The 19,803-nt window shown below is 43.6% G+C and overlaps 1 protein-coding gene across 1 annotated transcript in view; it reads right to left on the bottom strand.

Annotated features, from left to right (window-relative positions):
- gucy2f (guanylate cyclase 2F, retinal) overlaps positions 1-19,803 on the bottom strand; it is a 70,903-nt gene that overhangs the window by 34,498 nt on the left and 16,602 nt on the right. The window contains exons 3-7 of the mRNA XM_073044284.1: positions 18,738-19,039; positions 16,889-17,243; positions 7,638-7,722; positions 7,402-7,498; positions 71-205 (exon numbers count right to left, since the gene is read on the bottom strand). Coding sequence (XP_072900385.1) covers positions 71-205; positions 7,402-7,498; positions 7,638-7,722; positions 16,889-17,243; positions 18,738-19,039 — 974 coding nt within the window. The remainder of the gene's footprint in view (positions 1-70; positions 206-7,401; positions 7,499-7,637; positions 7,723-16,888; positions 17,244-18,737; positions 19,040-19,803) is intronic.

Raw genomic sequence — 19,803 nt, 5'->3', positions numbered from 1 at the left:
AGTAAATGAATCGCATTCCGGTTTAGATGCTTCATAACAATGTTAGCTTCCACCTGCTCCCATGGTTTACCTCGTACACTGCCACGTTTGAGTTCTCATGAGTTGCCGCTGCAGAACTTCGCCCAGACAGCGATTGGCCCGGAGACTTCACACTTTTATGCTCAGACATACTTCTTCCATCGCTCAGCTCGTCCAGATTTATTTTCTAGTTTGAGAAAGGAAGCATCATTATTTTTAAATCCATGTCTCAGGTCTTGCGAGAGTTTAAATGTGCTTTGGACGTACAGTAGGCGCTGTGCCTGTTCCTTGTCCACCCGTGTGAGTATTTGATTGCGAGTTTGAGGATGGTGGTACTTATCCATCCTGAAATGGAATCCTCCATGAGGACCACAACCATGCTTTGCCTTGGGGGCTTGCACGCCTCAATGACCCAGAGAGCTCTGTTGACTGGAGGCAGGGCTTTACGTTTTGGCTCTTTGGTATGGTCTCCCATGCCAATCAGGTCAAAGGGCAGAGGCCAGGCTTAGAGAGGTCCACTGGTCCTCCGTGTTCCGGGGTTCAGCTCATGGCTAACAACCCTGGCCGGTAAAACAAAATTGTTATGGAAACAGCAATGAAGATTCCTTCTACATCTGGGTGTGACGGGATTCCTGAGTCTCCACCCAGAACTTGCATGACTGACTGTAGTGAAAACCGAGAGGAAGCTACTGGCATGGTGAAGGAAGTCGTGAACACCAGCAGAGATGGAGGACCTTCACTGCTACCAGTGACGGAATGGATAAAGGAGAAGAGAGGGACGGAATACCCTGAGACACAGGATTACAGGAATAATTGGAATGTATTTAACCAATCAGATCCCTTCTTCTTCAGCTCTTTACTTCTTCCACCCATCACTTCCCAGCTTTGCACTTCCCTCCCCCAACCGACCCACCTTGCCCCTCACCTAGTTTCACCTATCACCTGCCAGCTTGTACTCCTTCCCCTCCATACCCCTCCATCCATGTAATTGTCCAAATTTCTCTTAAATGCTAAAATCGAACCCACATCCACCATTTCCACTGGCAGCTCGTCCCGCATTCACACCACCCTCTGTGTAAGAAGTTTCCCTCATGTGTCCCTTAAACATTTCATGTTTCACCCTCAACCCATGACCTCCAGTTCTAGTCTCATCAAAACTCAGTGGAAGAATCCTGTTTGCATTTATCCTATCAATGCCCGTCATAATTTTGTCTATCAAATCTCCCCTTGTTCTCATACGCTTCAGAAAGAAGTCCCTGCTTTTTCAAGCTTTCCCTCTAGCTCATGTCTTCATCATCCTTGTTAATCTTCACTGTACCCCTTCAATCTTCTTGATATCTTTCCTGTACGTGAGTGACCAGAACTGCAACATTGTCTTGTACAACTTCAAGTCTTGCTCTGTTCAAGCCATGTTGAGCTCGGGGCAGTTAAGGATCCTAGCAAACTCTGCCTGTGTGGAACGTTGAATGAGATGGGCCATGAATGTGATCAGGCAGAGTCTAAGAGAATGCAGACGTGCTCATTTCTTTGTCAACAACCCGCTCGTGTCCAAAGTTAAACGCTGCTGATCTTGCAGTGAGCATGCTGAAATGCCAGCAGAAACCTGTGCCTGACCTGAGTCTGTAAGCAACCACCAATACATTAGCAACGATTGACGTGCAGAGCCAAGCCGGGGAAGCACAAGTTCACATTCAGACCCACAATGTGTCAGATGCTACAGCCTGGTGACTTGTGTAGTGTGATTAAAATCTAATCAGTGCAGACCATTCAGCCCATTGATCACATTCTGGCCCTTCAAATAAACTACATAAATGTCTTTGCTTTCTCTTCATAGTGTGCAATATATATTTTTTCAAGAATTTACTTGTGTTTACTAGTTTTTCTCACTACTATCTTCGGGCAGGCCTTAAGTTCCCCCACTACCAGGTTCAGGACTGCTGTTACCATCAGGCTCCTGAACCAACGTGGACAACTTCAGTCACCACTACTCTGAGCTGATTCTCTAACCGACAGACTCACTTCCAAGTTCTCAGTACTTTTTTCACCATTTGTCTTCTTTTGCACATTGGCTGTTTGTCAGTCTCTGTTCAGATGTAGTTTTCCACTGTTTTTTAAAATTATTTCCCTCTAAATGCCTGTAAGAAAATGAATCCCATTCCGGTATGTCCACTTCCCATTCCCATTCTGATATGTCCATCCATGGCCTCCTCCACTGTCGGGATAAGGCCACACCTAGGTTAGAGGAACAACACCTTATATTCCGTTTGGGTAGCCTCCAACCTGATGGCATGAATATCAATTTTTCAAACTTCCAGTAATGCCTCCCCCACCCCTTCACCACTTCCCATCCCTTTTTCCATCTCTCACCTTATCTCCTTTCCCACCCATCGACTCCCTCTGGTGCTCCTACCCACCCCACTTCTTCTTTTTTCCATGGCCTTCTGTCTCTTTCACCAATCAGCTTCCTAACTCTTTGCATCGTCCCTCCCCCTCCAAGTTTCACCTATTGCCTGGCATTTCTCTTTACCCCCCACCTTTCAAATCTACTCCTCAGCTTTTTTTCTCCAGTCCTGTCGAAGGATTTTGGCCTGTAACATCGACTGTACTTTTTTCCATAGATGCTGCCTGGCCTGCTGAGTTCCTCCAGAATTTTGTGTGTGTTGCTCGGATTTCCAGCATCTGCAGATTTTCTCTTTTTTCTCTTGTTTGTAGTATATGGTGAAAAGTTACTACCCCTCAACCTTCAGGTTCTTGAAACAAAGGGGCTAACTTCACCCAACTTCACTTGCCCATCATTGAAATGTTCCCACAACCAATGGACTCTTCATCTCGTGTTCTCGATATTTATTGCTTATTTATTTATTATTATTTCTTTCTTTTTCTATTTACACAGTTTGTTGTCTTTTGCATTCAGATTGAATGCCCTAGTTGGGCAGATTTTCACTGATTTTGTAATCTATTATTCTATAGATATATTGAGTATGTACACAAGAAAATAAATCTCAGGATTGTATATGGTGACATATATGTACTTTGATAATAAATTTGCTTTGAACTTTGAACTTCCATCAGAAACTTACTTCAACTTTCACTTTATTCCTTTTGCATATGTTCTCACTGAATCTCCTTCCATTGCTCTTTCAGGCATTACCCTCAATGTCATCCCAATTAATGGAATAAAATACAAGTTCTCCTCTTCCTTGTTCTTATAAATCCTCCAAGAAGACCACGAGCTTGTTGTGGTTTGGAGGCTTGCGTGCCTCAAAGACCCAAAGAGCTTTGTTGGCTGGAGTCAGGGCTTTATGCTTTGACTCTTGGTAGGGACACCCATGTCAAACAGGTCAGAGGGTAGAGGCCAGACTAAGAGTGATCCACCGGTCCTCCAGGTTCGTGGATGCAGCTCGGGGCTAACAACCCCGACTGGTAAACCAAACAGTTACGGGAACACCAGTGAAGAATCCTTCTACATCTGAGTGTGACAGTATTCCTGACACTCCACCTGGGACTTACGTGACTGACAATAGTGAAAACTGAGCTACTGACATGATGAAGGAAGCCCTGAACACCACCAGAGATAGAGGACCTTCATTGTTGCCCTAAACGACAGCAGCGTAATGGGCAATAGAGTTGTTCTTATGAATCATGAACACAGAACATAGAACAGTATAGTACAATACAAGCTTTTCAGCCTACAATGTTGTGTCAACCCTTTAACCTGTGTTAAGATCCTTCTGTTCCTCCACACTATTAAGGATCCTGTCAATAACCTAGTACCCTGCACTCAAGTTGTTTTCAAATTGTTTTCACTCCATATTTTCCACTTGCCACTTCTCAGCCCAGCTCTGCATCCTGTCAATGTCCCATTGCAGCCTACAGCAACCTTCTACAATATCAACAACACCACCAATCTTCATGGTCAGGGTTGAGGAGGCAGTGGCCAGGCCACAGAGAATTGAATTTTTAATACATTCAAATGTAGAAACTATCAAATTTTGAACTTCTTACTATGAATCCTCATCTTTTTTTCTCCAGTTTTGGCCTGAAGCCTCAACTGTACTCTTTTCCATAGATGCTGCTTGGCTTGTTGAGTTCCTCCAGCATTTTGTGTGTGTTGCTTGGATTTCCAGCATCTGCAAATTTTCTCTTGTTTGTGAATGTTGGAAGACCTTGGTAGAGTGGATGTGGAGAGGATGCTTCCTATGGTGGGGGAGTCTAAAACCAGAGGACACAGCCTCAGAATAGAAGGGCATCTTTTTAGAAAAGAGATGAGGAGGAGTTTCTTTAGCCAGAGAATGGTGAATCTGTGGAATTCATTGCCGCAGATGGCCATGAAGGCCAAGAGATTGGGTATACTTAAGGCAGAGGTTGATAGATTCTTGATTAGTCGGGGCATGAAGAGATACAGTGAGAAGGCAGGAGGTTGGGGCTGAGAGGAAAAAGGGATCAGCCATGATGAAATGGCCTAATCCTGCTCCTATATCTGATGGTCTTATCTTGAGTTAACAGGCAGCAGAGTGAGTGAGAGGCCAGAAGAGATTTGGAACAACCAGAACGACAAACAGGATCAAGAGGTAAATGAGCTGAAAGGCACAGAGGCAGAATCAGATAGTGTGGAAATGGCAGAGAATCATACGGCATGGAATTCAGCCCATCGAAAGCATGCTGACAATAAACCTACCAATAGGCCATTTGGCCCATCAAGTCTGCTCCTACATTTCTTCACCGCTGATCCATTTTTTCTCTCAGCCCCAATTTCCTGCCTTCTCCCCATATCCCTTCATGCCCTGACCAATCTCCTTAAGTATACCCAAAGACTTGGCCTCCACAGCTGCCTTTGGCAACAAGTTCCACAGATTCACCACCCTCTGGCTAAAGAAATTCCTCCTTATCACCACTGTAAAAGGACGTCCCTGTACTCTGAGGCTGTGTCCTCTGGTCCTAGACTTCCTCACCACAGGAAACATCCTCTCCACATCCACTCTATCGGGGCCTTTCAACATTTGATAGATTTCAATTAGGTCACCCCTCATTCTTCCAAATTCTTGTGTGAGTACCAGCCCAGAGCTGTCAAATGCTCCTCATATGACAAGCTGTTCAATCTGGAATCATTTTTGTGAACCTCCTTTGAACTCTCTCCAGTGTCAGCACATCCTTTCAAAGATAAGGGGCCTACACATGTGACAAATAAAGCTAATCTAGCTTTAATGTGCAAACTCAGGATTGGACGTGGGTCACTGGAGCCTTAAAGCAGCAGCTGCGCTCTGTCACTGGCCTAATAGATAAAGCTGCGAATAATCTCATTGCACTTCCGACAAGTAATGCAGAGATGAATTGCATGAAGTGGGTGAAGGCTTAGATTTTGGGCCCCACACCTAAGGAAAAACGTGCTGGTATTGGAGAGGATCCAGAGGAAGTTCACGAGAATGGCCCTTTAGAACAGAGACGAGGAGGAATTCCTTTTGCCAGAGGGCGGTGAATCTCTGGAATTTGTTGCCACAGGTGGCTGTGGAGGCCAAGTCATTGGGTAGATTTAAGGCAGATGTTGGTACATTCATGATTGATCAGGGTGTCAAAGGTTATGGGGAAAAGGCTGGAGAATGGGGTTGGGAGGGATAATAAATCAGTCATGATGGAATGGTGGAGCAGACACAATGGGCCGAATGGCCTAATTCTGCTCCTATATATTACGGTCTTATGGTCATGTGGGTGATAAACTTGGTCATAGAAGGCAAAGTCATAGTAAATTTATTTCCAAAGTACATATATACTGTAGCATATAGCTCCTTGAGAGTCACTCTTTTTGTGGGCCTTCGCAGTAAATACAAGAAACACAATAGAATCGGTGAAAGATCACACCCAACGAGACAGACAATCAATCTGCAAGAGGCAACAAACTGTGCAAATACAAAAAGACGAAAATAGAAATTTAAAAAATAGAAATAAATAAAGATTGAGAACATGTGATAAAGAGTCCTTGAAAGTGAGTCTGTTGGTTATGGGAACAATTCAGTGATGTGTGAAGTTGAGTGAAGTTATGCCATCTGGTTCATGAGCCCAATGGTTGAGCTGAACCTGGTGGTGTGAGTCCTGAGGTTCCTGTACCTTCTTCCTGATGGCAGCAGTGAGAAGAGAGCGTGGCCTGGGTGGTGTGGGTCCCTGATGACGGATGCTGCTTTCCTGCGACAGTGCTCCATATAGATGTGCTCAGTGGTGGTCAGGGCTTTATTTGTGATGGACTGGGCTGGATCTGCTACTGTTTGTAGGATTTTCCATTCAACAGCATTGATGCTTCCATAGCAGGCCAAGGTGAAACTGGTCAATATACTCTCCACCACACATCTACAGAAGTTTGTCAAAGTTTTAGATGACATGCCAAATCTTCACAAACTTCTAAGAAAGTAGAGGTGCTGCTGTGCTTTCTTTGCAATGGCTGGACCCTGGATAGGTCCTCTGACGTGATAACACTGAGGAATTTAAAGTTGCTGACCCTCTCCATCTCTGATCCCCCGATGAGGACCGGATCAAAGATCTCGGTTTTCTCCTCTGGAACTCAATAATCAGCTTCTTGGTCTTGCCGACATTGAGAGAGAAGTTCTGCTGAAGGGATTTGGCCCGAAACATTGACTGTACTTTTTTTTCCATGGATGCTGCCTGGTCTGCTGAGTTCCTCTAGCATTTTGTGTGTGTGTTGCTCGGATTTCCAGCATCTCAGATTTTCTCTTGTTTGAGAGAGAAGTTGTTGTTGAGGCACCACTCAGCCTGATTTTCATTCTCCCTCCTCTGTGCTGATTCGTCACCCCCTTTGATACAGCCAATGACAGTGGCATCATCAGCAAATTTAAATATAGCGCTGGCACTGTGCTAAGCCACACAGTTGTAAGTATAAAGTATAAGTATGAGTAGGGCAGGGGGCTAAGCACACAGCCTTGTGGTGCAGCTGTGCTGAAAAAGAGGAGATGTTGTTGCCAACTGAAATTGACCGGGGTCTGCAAGTGAGAAAATTGAGGTATTGCGGCCAAAGTCTTGAAGCTTATTAATTATAAGAAATACAATAAGGACTGACAACAGCCAATGTGTAAAATAAGAGAAATTGCAAATAAGTAATATTGAGAACATGAAGTAGAGTCCTTGAAAGTGAGTCTGCAGGTTGTGGAATCAGCTCAGAGTTGAGGTGAGAGAAGTTATCCACACGGATTCAGGAGACCGACAGTTGTAGGGTAATAATTGTTCCTGGACCCGGAGTCTGGGATTTCATGCTCCTGTACCTCCTTCCTGATCGTGGTCAAGATGAGCTGAATAGTCTCTTTAACTGCACTAATACGGGCCCTCATATTCTGCAGTACAAAGCACAGCAAACAGCCGCGGCAGGAGCCGCACACCCACCTTCTTGCTGAGTTGTGGGTTGATGAAGGTGAGGTCGTCGAAGGTCATTATGATCTTGTTGGGCCCCTTCACCATCTGTATGTGCTGCATTCGCCGCCTGAAATGAAAACAACTTCATTCTGTGTCCCTGGAAATCTGGCCTTAACGTACTTATGGAAAAGGGGGTTCCTGATGGAGGTCACACAACAGAACCAAACTGAAAACTGTTCCATGTGAAATAAAGGAATGTATCCTACCTGACAAAGTAGGCCACGACAAGTCCACACAGTACCAGGCCAATGATTAACCCAAAACCCAGTATCACAACTTTCAACTCGATGCCTAGAGAGAGACAGAGAGAGAGAGTGAGAGAAAGGGAGAGAGAGGTGGGGGGGAAGAGAGAGAGGTGGGGGAATAGAGAGGGGGAGAGGGAGAGAAAGTGGAAGAAGGGGAAGGAGAAAGAGAGAGGGAAAGAGGGGGAATGGAAAGAAACAAAGGGATAGCAAGAAAGTAGAGAGAGTGGGAAAAAGAGGGGAGAAGAGAAAGGGGAGGGGAAGAAGGGGGAGTCAGAGAGACGGGAGAGTAGAGAGGGAGAGAGAGAGAGGGATAGAGTAAGGAGAGAAAGGTGAGAAAGAGGGGAGGGGGAGAGAGAGGATATACAAGAGACAAGGGAGAAATGAAAAGAGGGAGTGGAAATTAGAGAGAAAGGGAAGAGAATGGGGAGAGAGAGAAGGGAAAAAGAGAGAGGGAGAGAGAGGGGAATGAGGGAGAAAAAAGAAGAGAAGAAGAAGGAGAGAGAAAGGAGAAATATTGATTACTATTCAGGTAATTCAAAAACTCAAAGTACTGTAGTGATGACCCATGAAGAGAACATTCTAAAATACTCAAGCAGCAACTGTAGAGACAGAAACTACTGACACACGAATTGGAATCAGAATCAGGTTTACTGTCATTGACATTGGTCATGAAATGTGTTGTTTTGTAGCAGCAGTACAGTGCAGGCATAACAAATCACTAGAAGTAACAATATAAATAAGTAAATGGTACAAAAGAGGTATAGTGAGTGTTCAGAGGTTTACTTTCCATTCAGAAATCCAGTGGCAGAGGAGAAGAAGCTGCTCCTAAAATATTCACTGTGTATGCATCCTCCCTGTGGTAGTAATGAGAAGAGAGCATGTCCTGGATGGTGAGGGTCCTTCATGAAGAGATGCTGTTTATTAAGGATTAATTTTTGGTCAGATGACACAATGAACTCCCATACTCTTTATGAAATGTTGCAACAGAATCTTTCCAGTCTCCCAGGAAGACAGACAAGGCCCCAACTGAACACATTTTTTCACTTCAGTCATCATTTTCTTCAGGATGTTCTTCGAGATGGCACCAACAAACAGTGCGACCAATGGCAACATCCTGTTTGCAGTTCTGTGGTGAACTACATAAACCTGTCTGGACACGCCCCTCTGCTGACTGCTCCTGTCGCTCCTCCCACAGACCCCGGTATAAAGGCGATTGGAGACACTGCTCCTCCCTCAGTCTCCGAGATGTCGTATGGTGATCTCTTGCTGCTGACTGCTCTCTTCCAGTGAATAAAAGCTTATATCTCGCCTCACGTCTCTGAGAGTTATTGATGGTGCATCAAGTTCATGAAACTATTTCTTTCATTTCTCTCACTTCTTCTCTCAAATATGAACCTACTACTAAAATGTGTGTGATTGGAATCTACATTTTGATGGTGTGTTTTTGAAGAGATCTGGCACTTTGCTGTCTCTGAGGGAGGTCAGTGAGGTTTAGCGTGGAGGTCAGGAAGCCAGGAGATGGAACGTGAAACCATGATCATCTTGATTGCTTCTCTTCCCTGACTCATTCAAGGCATGAGCCCATGATCAAGTCCATTGCTTCTCTCCAATTGAGGCATCGAGCAAGGATGAAGCTGACGTGGAGTGCGGGCGGGTGTTCAGCACCATCTGCCTGTGTCTGACCGGTCTTCCTCTCCCTGTCGCTCGCCGCTGTCGGAGGAAAGTGCCGGAATCTAGGGATCCACATTGCTAGGATTTATTGGTGAGGCTGTGGACTCATTTTGGGGAATGTTGAGGTTCAAGTCGCATTGTGACTACTCTTTTTATTTGATGTCTTTGAGCGGTTTGATCTGGGCAATCGATACAGACCGGGGCACTTTGATATTGAACGACCCTACGGCCTGCAGTGGACTAACAACAGTGTTGAACTGAACTAAACTGAACACTACTGGACCCCTGGTTTCATGTTCACTATTCTATGTGTTGTTCGCTTCCTCTTTGCTGTTTGTGCAATTTGTTCTTTTGTTGTGCATTGGGTGTTTGATGTTTTCTTGAACAGGTTCCATGGTGTTTCTTTGTTTTGTGGCTGCCTGTGGGAGGATGAATCTCAGAGTTGTATTCTGTGTACATACTTTGATAATAAATATACTTTGAATTTTATTTCACAGTATGGAAAGTCCAGTCATTATCACAAGATGGTAACACATAGGAGCAGAATTAAGCTATTTGGCCCACCAAGTCTTCACTGTTTGATCATGGCTGATTTATTATCCCTCTCAACCCCATTCTCCTGCCTCTCCCTGTAATCTTTAATGAGAGTACGCCCAGGGTAAGTTTGAGGAACAACTGCTCATTGTGCTGTATGTCCAGCCACATTGAACTGTCAGGGCAGACAGACAGAATCTTCGCCCCAAAGTAGAGATGTTAAACACTAGAGGACATGAATTTAAAGTGAAAAGGAGAAAGTTTGATGGAAATAAACAGGGCAAGTTGTTTTACACAGGAAATGGTGGGTGCCCTTAGCTCTGTCCATGGAGGAACTGTTTATGTTCAGTGAGGAGGGGTCAGCTTGCATCTTCCTCAGGTCCATAATCACCTCTTTGGTCTTGTCCATGTTGAGACTCAAGATCTCATCCACAAAAGGTAGTCATTCCCTCTTCAATTGTTAATTCAAAATAAGAGTTTAAAGATTTAAGTTACTAAAGGAATGGAGGAAAATGATAGTGGGAATGAGGAGTATTTATGTGGAATTTGGTCATAATTGTGAATCAAGGAACATAGAACAGTACAATTCAGGCCCTTTGGCCCACCTTTTAAACTACTCCACGACCAATCTAACCCTTCCCATCGACATAACCCTCCATTTTTCTATATCCATGTGCCCATCTAGGAGTGTCTTAAATGTCCCTAATGCATCAGTCTCTACCATCACCCCACTAGTGCACTCCAGGTACTTGACACTCTCTGTAAAAAACCTACGTATGAAATGGCTCCAAATCTCACTCACCCTAAGAAGATGCCCTCTGGTATTAGCCATTGCCACCCTGTGAAAAAAGTGCTACCTGTCCACTCTACCTATGCCCCTTATAATTTGATGCACCTCTATCAAGTTGTTTCTCAGCCTCCGTCAGGCAAATCATCTTGAACTTCCTAAGTATGGGGATATCTAAGTGTATGTAAGAATAGGGATATATCCTAAGTATGAAATTCCCAAGATGAGGAGGAATTTCTTTAGCCAGAGAGTGTTGAAATTTGTTGCTACAGGCAGCTGTGGAGGTCGAGTCATTGGATATATTTAAGGCAGATTGATAGATTTTTGGGTCAGGGCGTGAAGGGATATGGAAAGATGGCAGGAGCTTGGGACTGAGAGGGAAAATGGATCAGCTATGATGAAATGGTGGAACAGAATTGATGGACCAAATGGCCTAATTCTGCTCCTATATATTATGGTCTTATTTTATGGATATTATTGAATCATAACAATATTTTGAAGGTACTTCCACATGTACATGGATAAGAAGTCTTTAGAGGGATATGGGCCAATCACAGCTAATAGCATTTGCTTAGCTGGGCATTTAAATTGGTATGGATGAGTTGGGCCAAAGGGCCTGTTTTCTTGTTATATAACTTTATAGTTATATAAATAGTGAACAGGTCAAAAGAACTGTGTTTCCAAATACACTCAATGGCTGGTTTATTAGTTACGTCCTGTACACCTGTTCATTATTCAATCAGCCAATCATGTGGCGGCATCTCAATGCATAAAAGCATACAGACTTGATCAAGAGGTTCAGTGGCTGTTCAGTTCAAATATCAGAATGGGGAAGAAATGTGATCTAAGTGACTTTGACCATGGAATGATTGTTGGTGTCAGATGGGGCGGTTTGAGTATCTCAGAAACTGCTGATCTCCTGGGATTTTCACGCACAACAGTCTGTAAAATTTACAGCGAATGGTGTGAAAATCACTGGGGTGAGTGGCAGTTCTGTGAGTAAAAATGCCTTGTTAAAGAGAGAGATCAGAGGAGAATGGCAAGTCTGGTTCAAGTTGACAGAATGGCAGCAGTAACTTAAACAACAATGCATTACAATAGTGGTGTGCAGAAGAGCATCTCTAAACACGCAACAAGCCTAACCTTGAAGTGGATGGACTACAGCAGCAGAAGACCATGAACATACATTTTGTGGCCAATTTATTAGGAAAGCAAATGTCCCTGAGCCAGTCCTCATTGGAGGATCAGAGGTGCAGAGAGACAGCAATTTTAAGTTCCTCTGTTATTATTTCAGTGGACCTGCCCTTTGTTAGTGCAGTTACAAAGAACATACAGCAGTGCCTCCACTTCCTCAGGAGTCTGCACAGATTTGGCATGATATCTAAAGCATAGAAACATAGAAAACCTATAGCACAATACAGGTCCTTTGGTCCACAATGCTGTACCGAACATGTCCTTACCTTAGAAATTACCTAGGCTTACACATAGCCCTCTATTTTCCTAAGCTCCATGTACCTGTCCAAGAGTGTCTTAAAAGACCCTATCATATCCACCTCCACCACTGTTGCCGGCAGCCCATTCCATGCACTCACCACTCTCTGAATATCTACAAGATTAATGCCACTCATCATCTTGTATCTATCAGGTCACCTCTCATCCTTTGTTACTCCAAGGAGAAAGGGCCGAGTTCACTCAATCTGTTTTCATAAGTCATGCTCCCCAATCCAGGCAACATCCTTGTAAATCTCCTCTGCACCCTTTCTATGGCTTCCACATCCTTCCTGTAGTGAGGCGACCAGAACAGAGCACAGTACTCCAAGTGGGGTCTGATCAGGGAGAAAAGGCCAAGTTCACTCAAAATTTTGACAAGTTTCTATAGATGTGTAGAGTCATAGAGTCATAGAGAAGTATGGGACAGAAATAGGTCCTTCAGCCCATCTAGTCAATGCTATAAACCATGTCAACTGCCTACACCCATCGACCTGCACTGGGATCTTGGTCGTCCATATCCCTACTATCCATGTACTTATCCAAACTTCTCTTAAACTTTGAAATTGCATGGACCACTTGTGCTGGCAGCTCATTCCACACTCTCATGACCCTCTGAGTGAAGATGTTTCCCCTCATGTTCCCTCTAAACATTTCACCTTTAACCCATGACCATTATTTGTAATCTCACCCTATCTCAGTGGAGAAAGCCTGCTTGCATTTACCCTATTTATATCCCTCATAATTTTATATACCTCTATCAAATTTCCACTTAATGTTTTACATACTAAAAAATACAGTCCCAACCTATTCAATCTTTCCTTATAACACAGGTCCTCCAGACCTGGCAACATCCTTGCAAATATTCTCTGTACTCTTTCAACTTTATTTACATCTTTCCTGCAGGTAGGTGACCAAAACTACACACAATATTCCTGATTGGGCCTCACCAATGTTATGTTGAAGTTAAATACTTCAACATAAAATTCATCATCTGTACTCAGTAGATTGATTCATGAAGGCCAAAATGTGCCAAAAGCTTTCTGTATGATCCTATCTACTGGTGAGACTACTTTCAATGAATTGTATCCCTGTACTCCTAGATCTTTTTGTCCTACCATTCACTGTGTAAAACCTAGCCTGACTGGTTCCTCTGAAGTACGAAACCTCTCACACGTCTGCATTAAATTCCATCTGCCATTTTTCAGCACATTTTCCAGCTGATGCAGATCCCACTGCAAGCCATGATCGCCTTCCTCCCTGTCCACTACACTCCCAGTCTTGGTGTCATCTGCAAATTTGCTGCTCCAACAAAGCACATTATCATCCAGATCATTGAAAGTGATGACAAGCAACAAAGGACCCAGCACTGATCCCTGCAGCACACCACTAGTCACAGGCCTCCAGTCAGAGAGGCAACCCTCTACGACCACTCTCCAGCTTCTCCCACAAAGACACTGTCTAATCCAATTAAATACCTCATCCTGAATGTTGAGTAACTAAACCTTCTTGACCAGCCTTCCATGTGGGATGTTGTCAAATGCCTTGCTAAAGTCCATGCCTTTAACCACTTTCCTGGTAACTTACTCAAAAAACTCTATAAGGTTATTAAAACTCTATAAAATTTATTGAGTATGCACAAGAAAATGAATCTCAGGGTTCTATATGCTGACATATATGTGCTTTGATTAAACATTTACTTTGAACTTTACATGAGGTACCTAATAAAGTAACCACTAAATATATAATTTTCTGTTCATACTCTGGGGAAGTTTCTCCTGAATTAATTATTGGATTTATTCATGACTATTTTACCTTTCTTCCTCTATAACTTCTCTATATTGAATTTATGAAACTTCTTCCAAAAGGTGATTGCCTAATTTTTCATATGGAAACTTCCCTGATCTTGTTTTCATTTTTGGGTTGTGGGCATCACCAGCAGGGATAATGTTTTACAAGGCAGAGTAACAGTTTGGTATGGACCAGATGGGTCAAAGGTTCTGTCACCACGCTGCAGCACCCTATGACCCTATTTAGTTACTCATACAAAATTCACTAAAGTTTAATTTGCAGGTTGAGTCAGTGATAAGGAAGGAAAGTGCAACGTTAGCATTCATTGTGAGAGGACTAGAATATAAAAACAAGGATATGAGGTCCTATATGAGGTCAATCTTACCCTTGGCCATTAGGCTCTATAATGAGTCAACCTCCAGCCGGGGAGGTGATGACCCCCTCCTGTTAGACTGTTCGAGGTAACTTACTTTTTTTATTCTTTTTTACTTCTCTTTTAATGTTTGTATAATTGTATATCTGTGCACTTGCAATTCTACTGTGACGCTGTAATTTCCTTTGGGATCAATAAAGTATCTATTTATCTATCTAATGCTGAGGGTTTGTAAAGCACTGGTGAGCCCTCTCTTGGAGTATTGTGAGCAGCTTGGGCCTCCTACCTAAGAAAGGATATGTTGGCATTGGAGAATGTCCAGAGATATTTTACAAGAATGATTGTAGGAATGATAGGGTTAATGATAGGGTTAAAGATGCACTTAATGGCCCTGGGCCTGTAGTCCCTGGAGTTTAGAAGAAAAAGGGGGGGGTGGGGGCATCTGATTGAAACCTACCAAATATTGATAGACCTAGATAGAATGGGCCTGGAGAGGGTATTTCCTGTGGTGGGGTAGTCTAGGACCAGAGGGTACAGCCTCAGGACAGAAGGACATCCCTTTAGAAAACTAATGAGGAGGGACTGCTTTAGCCAGAAGGTGGCGTGTTTGTGAAATTCATTGCCACAGATGGCTGTGGAGGCCAAGTCATTGAGTATTTTTAAAGCAGAGCTTGATAGGTTTTGATTAGTCACAGTGTCAAAGGTTACAGGAAGAGGCAGGAGAATGGTAATATATCAACCATGATCAAATGCTGAAGCAGATTCAATGGGCCAAATGGCCTCATTCTACTCTTATGTCTTATGGGCTTATGGTCTTAAATGCCCAGCATAAGCTGACTTTGAGCATTTGATGGTGAGCCTCGGCAGCCTTTCTATCGAAAGGCAGAAGCATCTCTATTTGTTTAGAAGATTAAGGAGGTTTGGCATGCCACCAAACACTCTCACAGATTCACTTTTGAAAGTATCCCGACTGGTTGCTTCATAATCTGGTATGGCCATTCAAATACACGGGAACGTAAGAAGCTGTGAAGAGTGATAGACTCTGCCCAATATTTCACAAGTACATCCCTCCCCACCATCGACAGTATCTACTGGAGCAGACGCCTCAAGAAATCAACATAAGTCATCAAAGCTCCCCACCATCTGGGCAATGCCAGCTTCTCGTATCTACCATTGGTCAGGAGATACAGAAGCATGAAGTCCCAGACCACCAGGTTCAGGAACAGCCACTTCCTGTCAACTAGTTAGTGATTGAACCAACCGACAGAACCCTAATCACTAGAGTACAGCAAAACTGTAACCATTTTAATCACTTGGCACTAAAATTAATTTTGTTTTGTATTTGTCCTAATTGGGTGCATGAAAAATTGTGTATTATTTATGTTTAATATACAGTTTGTTTTTCTTATGAATGTTACCTATCTGGTGTTACAGCACAGAAACAGGCCCTTCAGTCCATCTATTCCATGCTAAGCCATTTAAACTGCCTACCCCCATTAACCTGCACCCTGACCTTAACGCTCCATACTCCTATGATCCATGTGTATATCCAAATTTCTCTTAAATGTTGAAATTGAAATTGCATCCACCACTTGCACTAGCAGCTTGTTCCACACTCTCATGAATGAAGTTGTTTCCTTTCATGTTCTCTTTAAACATTTCACCTTTCACCCTTAACCCATGACCTCTATTTGTAATCTCACCCAATCTCAGTGGAAAAAGCCTGTTTGCATTTACACTATCTTTACCCCTCATAATTGTGTATACCCCTCTCAAATCTCCATGTTCTAGAGAATAAAGTTCTAACTTTTTCAATCTTTCCTTATAACCCAGGGCTTCCAGTCGCAGCATGATCCTTCAAAATTTTCTCTGTACTCTCTCAATCTTTACATCTTTCCTGTAGGTAGGTGACCAAATCTGGACACAATACTCTAAATTAGGCCTCACCAACTTCTTATACAACTTCAGCATAACATCCCAACTCCTGTACTCAATACATTGATCCAAGAGGGCCAATGTGCCAAAAGCTTTCTTTATGACCCTATCTACCTGTGTGGTATTGTTGGAAGAAAACACTGGGTTTGGAAGAAGTTGGGTATATTGTATCTAAAGTGGAGGTTGATAACTTCTTGACTGAAACATGCACCTTGCACTTTATGTCAACCTGTCAATCTTCAGGCCATGTCGCTCAGAACTTGTGCTAATAGAACTTTGTGACTATATGTGCTGGATCCTAACTATATATACTGTGTGTGACTACAGGCTCTGTACTTGGCTCCAGAGAAATGATGTTTCGTTTAGCTGTAAATATGTGTATGGTTGAATGACAGTAAGCTTGAATTTGAACTTGATTAGTAAAGGTTGCGGAGAGAAGGCTGAAGAATGGGTTGAGAGGGATAATAAATCAGCCACAGTCTAACATCAGAGCAGAACCAATGGGCTAAATGGCCTATTTCTTCAACTATGTTTTATAGTTGACATTTGGAGACTTCACCACCGAGCAGACAGCATATACAACATACCATACTCAACAATTGATGGAAATTCAATTAAAACCATGAAACCTACCTCCAGTGCAAATGATATTTGGCTCAAACCAACAGTTAGAGTCGGCATTCGGAGGTGATCCCCTGGGGAAATGAATCGCATTATTTCCAGGCTGCAGAGTTTCAGTTACCATATTGATCATGTAGGTAGCTAGCAGCTGGTGACTCTTCCCATCGGTGTCCAAGATGACATAGCTTGCTATCCCTTCGCCTCGTTCTCTGGTTTCGATCTTCTGATTGAAACCAGTGAAGTTCAAATTCTTAGTATAATTGGCAAGCGTCACCCCTGAGATATAGACTCCATCTCGCAGCACGTTCTCCATGGTCTTGGCGATGAAATAGATGCCATTGTAAATTGTTCCAAAAAGCGGGGAAACCTGCAGAATAAGAAGGGCTATTATTTCAACACATCAGACTCCTGAACCGGCGTGGAGAACTTCACTCACCTCAACACTGAACTGATTCCACGACCTACACACTCACTCTCAACAACTCTACCACTCATGTTCTCAGTATTATTCATTTACTTTTTTATTATTTGCATAATGTGTCTTCTTTTGCATATTGGTTGTTTGTCAGTTTTTGTTTCTGTATAGTTTTTCATAAATTCTATTGAATTGCGTTATTTTCCTGTAGATGCCTGCAGAAAAAGGAATCGCAAGGTAGTATATGGTGGGATATATGTACTGAATTTCAATAATAAATTTATTTTGAACTTTGAACTTGAACTTATGAGCAAGAATAGGCCAGCGATTGGTCTTGCGCTGTGGAAACTGGAAATAGGGTTTCCAATTGAGAGGCACTGAAACACACAATTACATGAGAGAGCTTATATAAATAGATTGATTGTATGTCCATAAAGTGACGCTAGGCACAAGAGTGTCTGTACGTCAATTGACTGATGGGAAATGATAAAGTAGTGGTGGTTGGGGGTGTGGAGGGGTGGGTTAGTGGGTGGAGGTGTTGATCAGCCTTACTGCTTGGAGAAAGTAGCTGTTTTTGAGTCTGGTGGTCCTGGTGTGGATGCTATGTAGCCTCCTCCCTGATGGCAGTGGGACAAACAGTTCATGAGCAGGGTGGGTGAGATCCTTCATGATGCTACTGGCTCTTTTCTGGCACCTTTTTCTATATATGTCCTGCTGTCGGTGTTGCATTTACTTTTATTTTTTAATTTGTTTTTAATTCGATCAACTCAATTATCCTTCAATATAAATCTTTAATGATTTCTTTCTGTACAGATTATTGCCTGACTGAGAATTGGAACCTAGAACCTAGTACATAGAATGTAGAACAGTACAGCACAGGAAAAGGCCATTCAGCCCACCAAGACTGTGCAAGCATAATGCTTAACTAAACTAAATCTCTCCTGCCTGTACGAGATCTATTTCCCTCTGTTGCCTGTGTATTCATGAGTCTATCATGTCGACTCTGTCCCTTCAATGCCACCATCGCCTCTGCTTCCACCACTACTCCTGTTCCAGGCACCCAATGCTCACCGTGTAAAAGATCTGGCCCCCCACTCCCCCGACATCTCCTTTCGCTCCCCCTGGGATGATCCCAACCCAAGTTGTGGAAGGAGGAGGGCAACCCATCCTGTAAAAAAACCCCAGAGCTACAGAACCGCCAGCAGAAGATCCAAAGACTTCACCCCTGGGAGAGGATGAACCTTCGCCTGGAAGACGTATTACGTCACGTGGCAAAAGCACAAGCCACAGGGCAGATCAACCTTCAGCTCAGGTCTGAGGACTCTGACAAGCTGCTGTTGGGGCCTTTGCCCCAGTAGGGGTGACGGGCTTAAAAAGAAGAAGACATCTTCTTTAACCTTTCCCCTCCATCCTTAAATAATTGCCCATTGGGTTCAGCCCCTGTACCTGCTCTGCAAGCTGGGATGTTGTTATTTCTCCCCTCTCTTGCGCCTTTCTGAAAGCCTCGTAAAAGGACATCTCGTCTGAAGTCATTGTTATGGTCAAGACAGCGTCATAGGCAGCCAACAGCTTGGTGTCGTTTCTCAGTGCGGAGTAAGTTGTGTTCTTGTGAGGTAAGCTGTAGAGTAAAGTGTCGTATGGAATGAAGACGTATCTCCCATCTGTCAGCCCCTGGTCATGGGCTTTCTGTAGGAAGATTGACTGCTGCTCACCTCCGATGAGAGCGGAGTGCATGCACATAACAATCACTGGAAGACAAACAAATATGTTAATGTCATTGTTCACAGACAAGAAGCCCGACAACCTCCCAACAGAGTAACCTGCCACATCAGCAATCCATTTCAACTCTTCATATGCATATAGATCATGGGGTCAACCATGGACATTGCATCTTAGCTGTCTACGAAAGCCAGGGCAGTACGAGATGTAGAGCAAGCTGTCGCCCATGTAGCAGGCTTCCCCTCTCAACACAGATGATGAACCCAAAGGAATGGCAGATAGTGATACAATTTAGCACCAATGGCTTTGCAGGAGTTGCCAGTCAGCATTGGACTCAACATAGGACTGCCTTAGGGAACTCCAGCTCCATATTTTTCCCTGGGATTTACTCCAAAACCTTCCCCATGAGTGTCTGTAGCTGCAAGGCAGCAGAGGCTTGAGATCAGAGTTTTCCTTCTCCTAGGTGAGCTGCCTACCACGGCTATTGAACCCATCTGCCGGAAGCAACTGGTGTTAAGGCATCAGTAACCTGCCTTTGCCCCTTCTCTTGTCAGAGTAAGTGGTTCCACCAGGCTTAGTTGCTAAGCCACACATGAAGGCCCGGAGCTGGACTTTGCTGGACTTACGCGCATTGAGAGTATTTAATAGGTAGTGGGAGCTCATCCCCACTACCTCCGGCTATGACAACCTTAAGGAAGCATATAGTATAGATAAGACCATAAGGCATAGGTCTGTCAAATATGCTCCAACATTTGATCACGGCTGATTTATTTTCCCCTCTCAACCCATTTCT

Source organism: Hemitrygon akajei, chromosome 4 (assembly GCF_048418815.1).
Source record: "Hemitrygon akajei chromosome 4, sHemAka1.3, whole genome shotgun sequence".
Classification (NCBI taxonomy): domain Eukaryota; kingdom Metazoa; phylum Chordata; class Chondrichthyes; order Myliobatiformes; family Dasyatidae; genus Hemitrygon; species Hemitrygon akajei.
The sequence above is the reverse complement of the archived record's forward strand: the minus strand, read 5'-3'. Positions and strand labels throughout refer to the sequence as shown.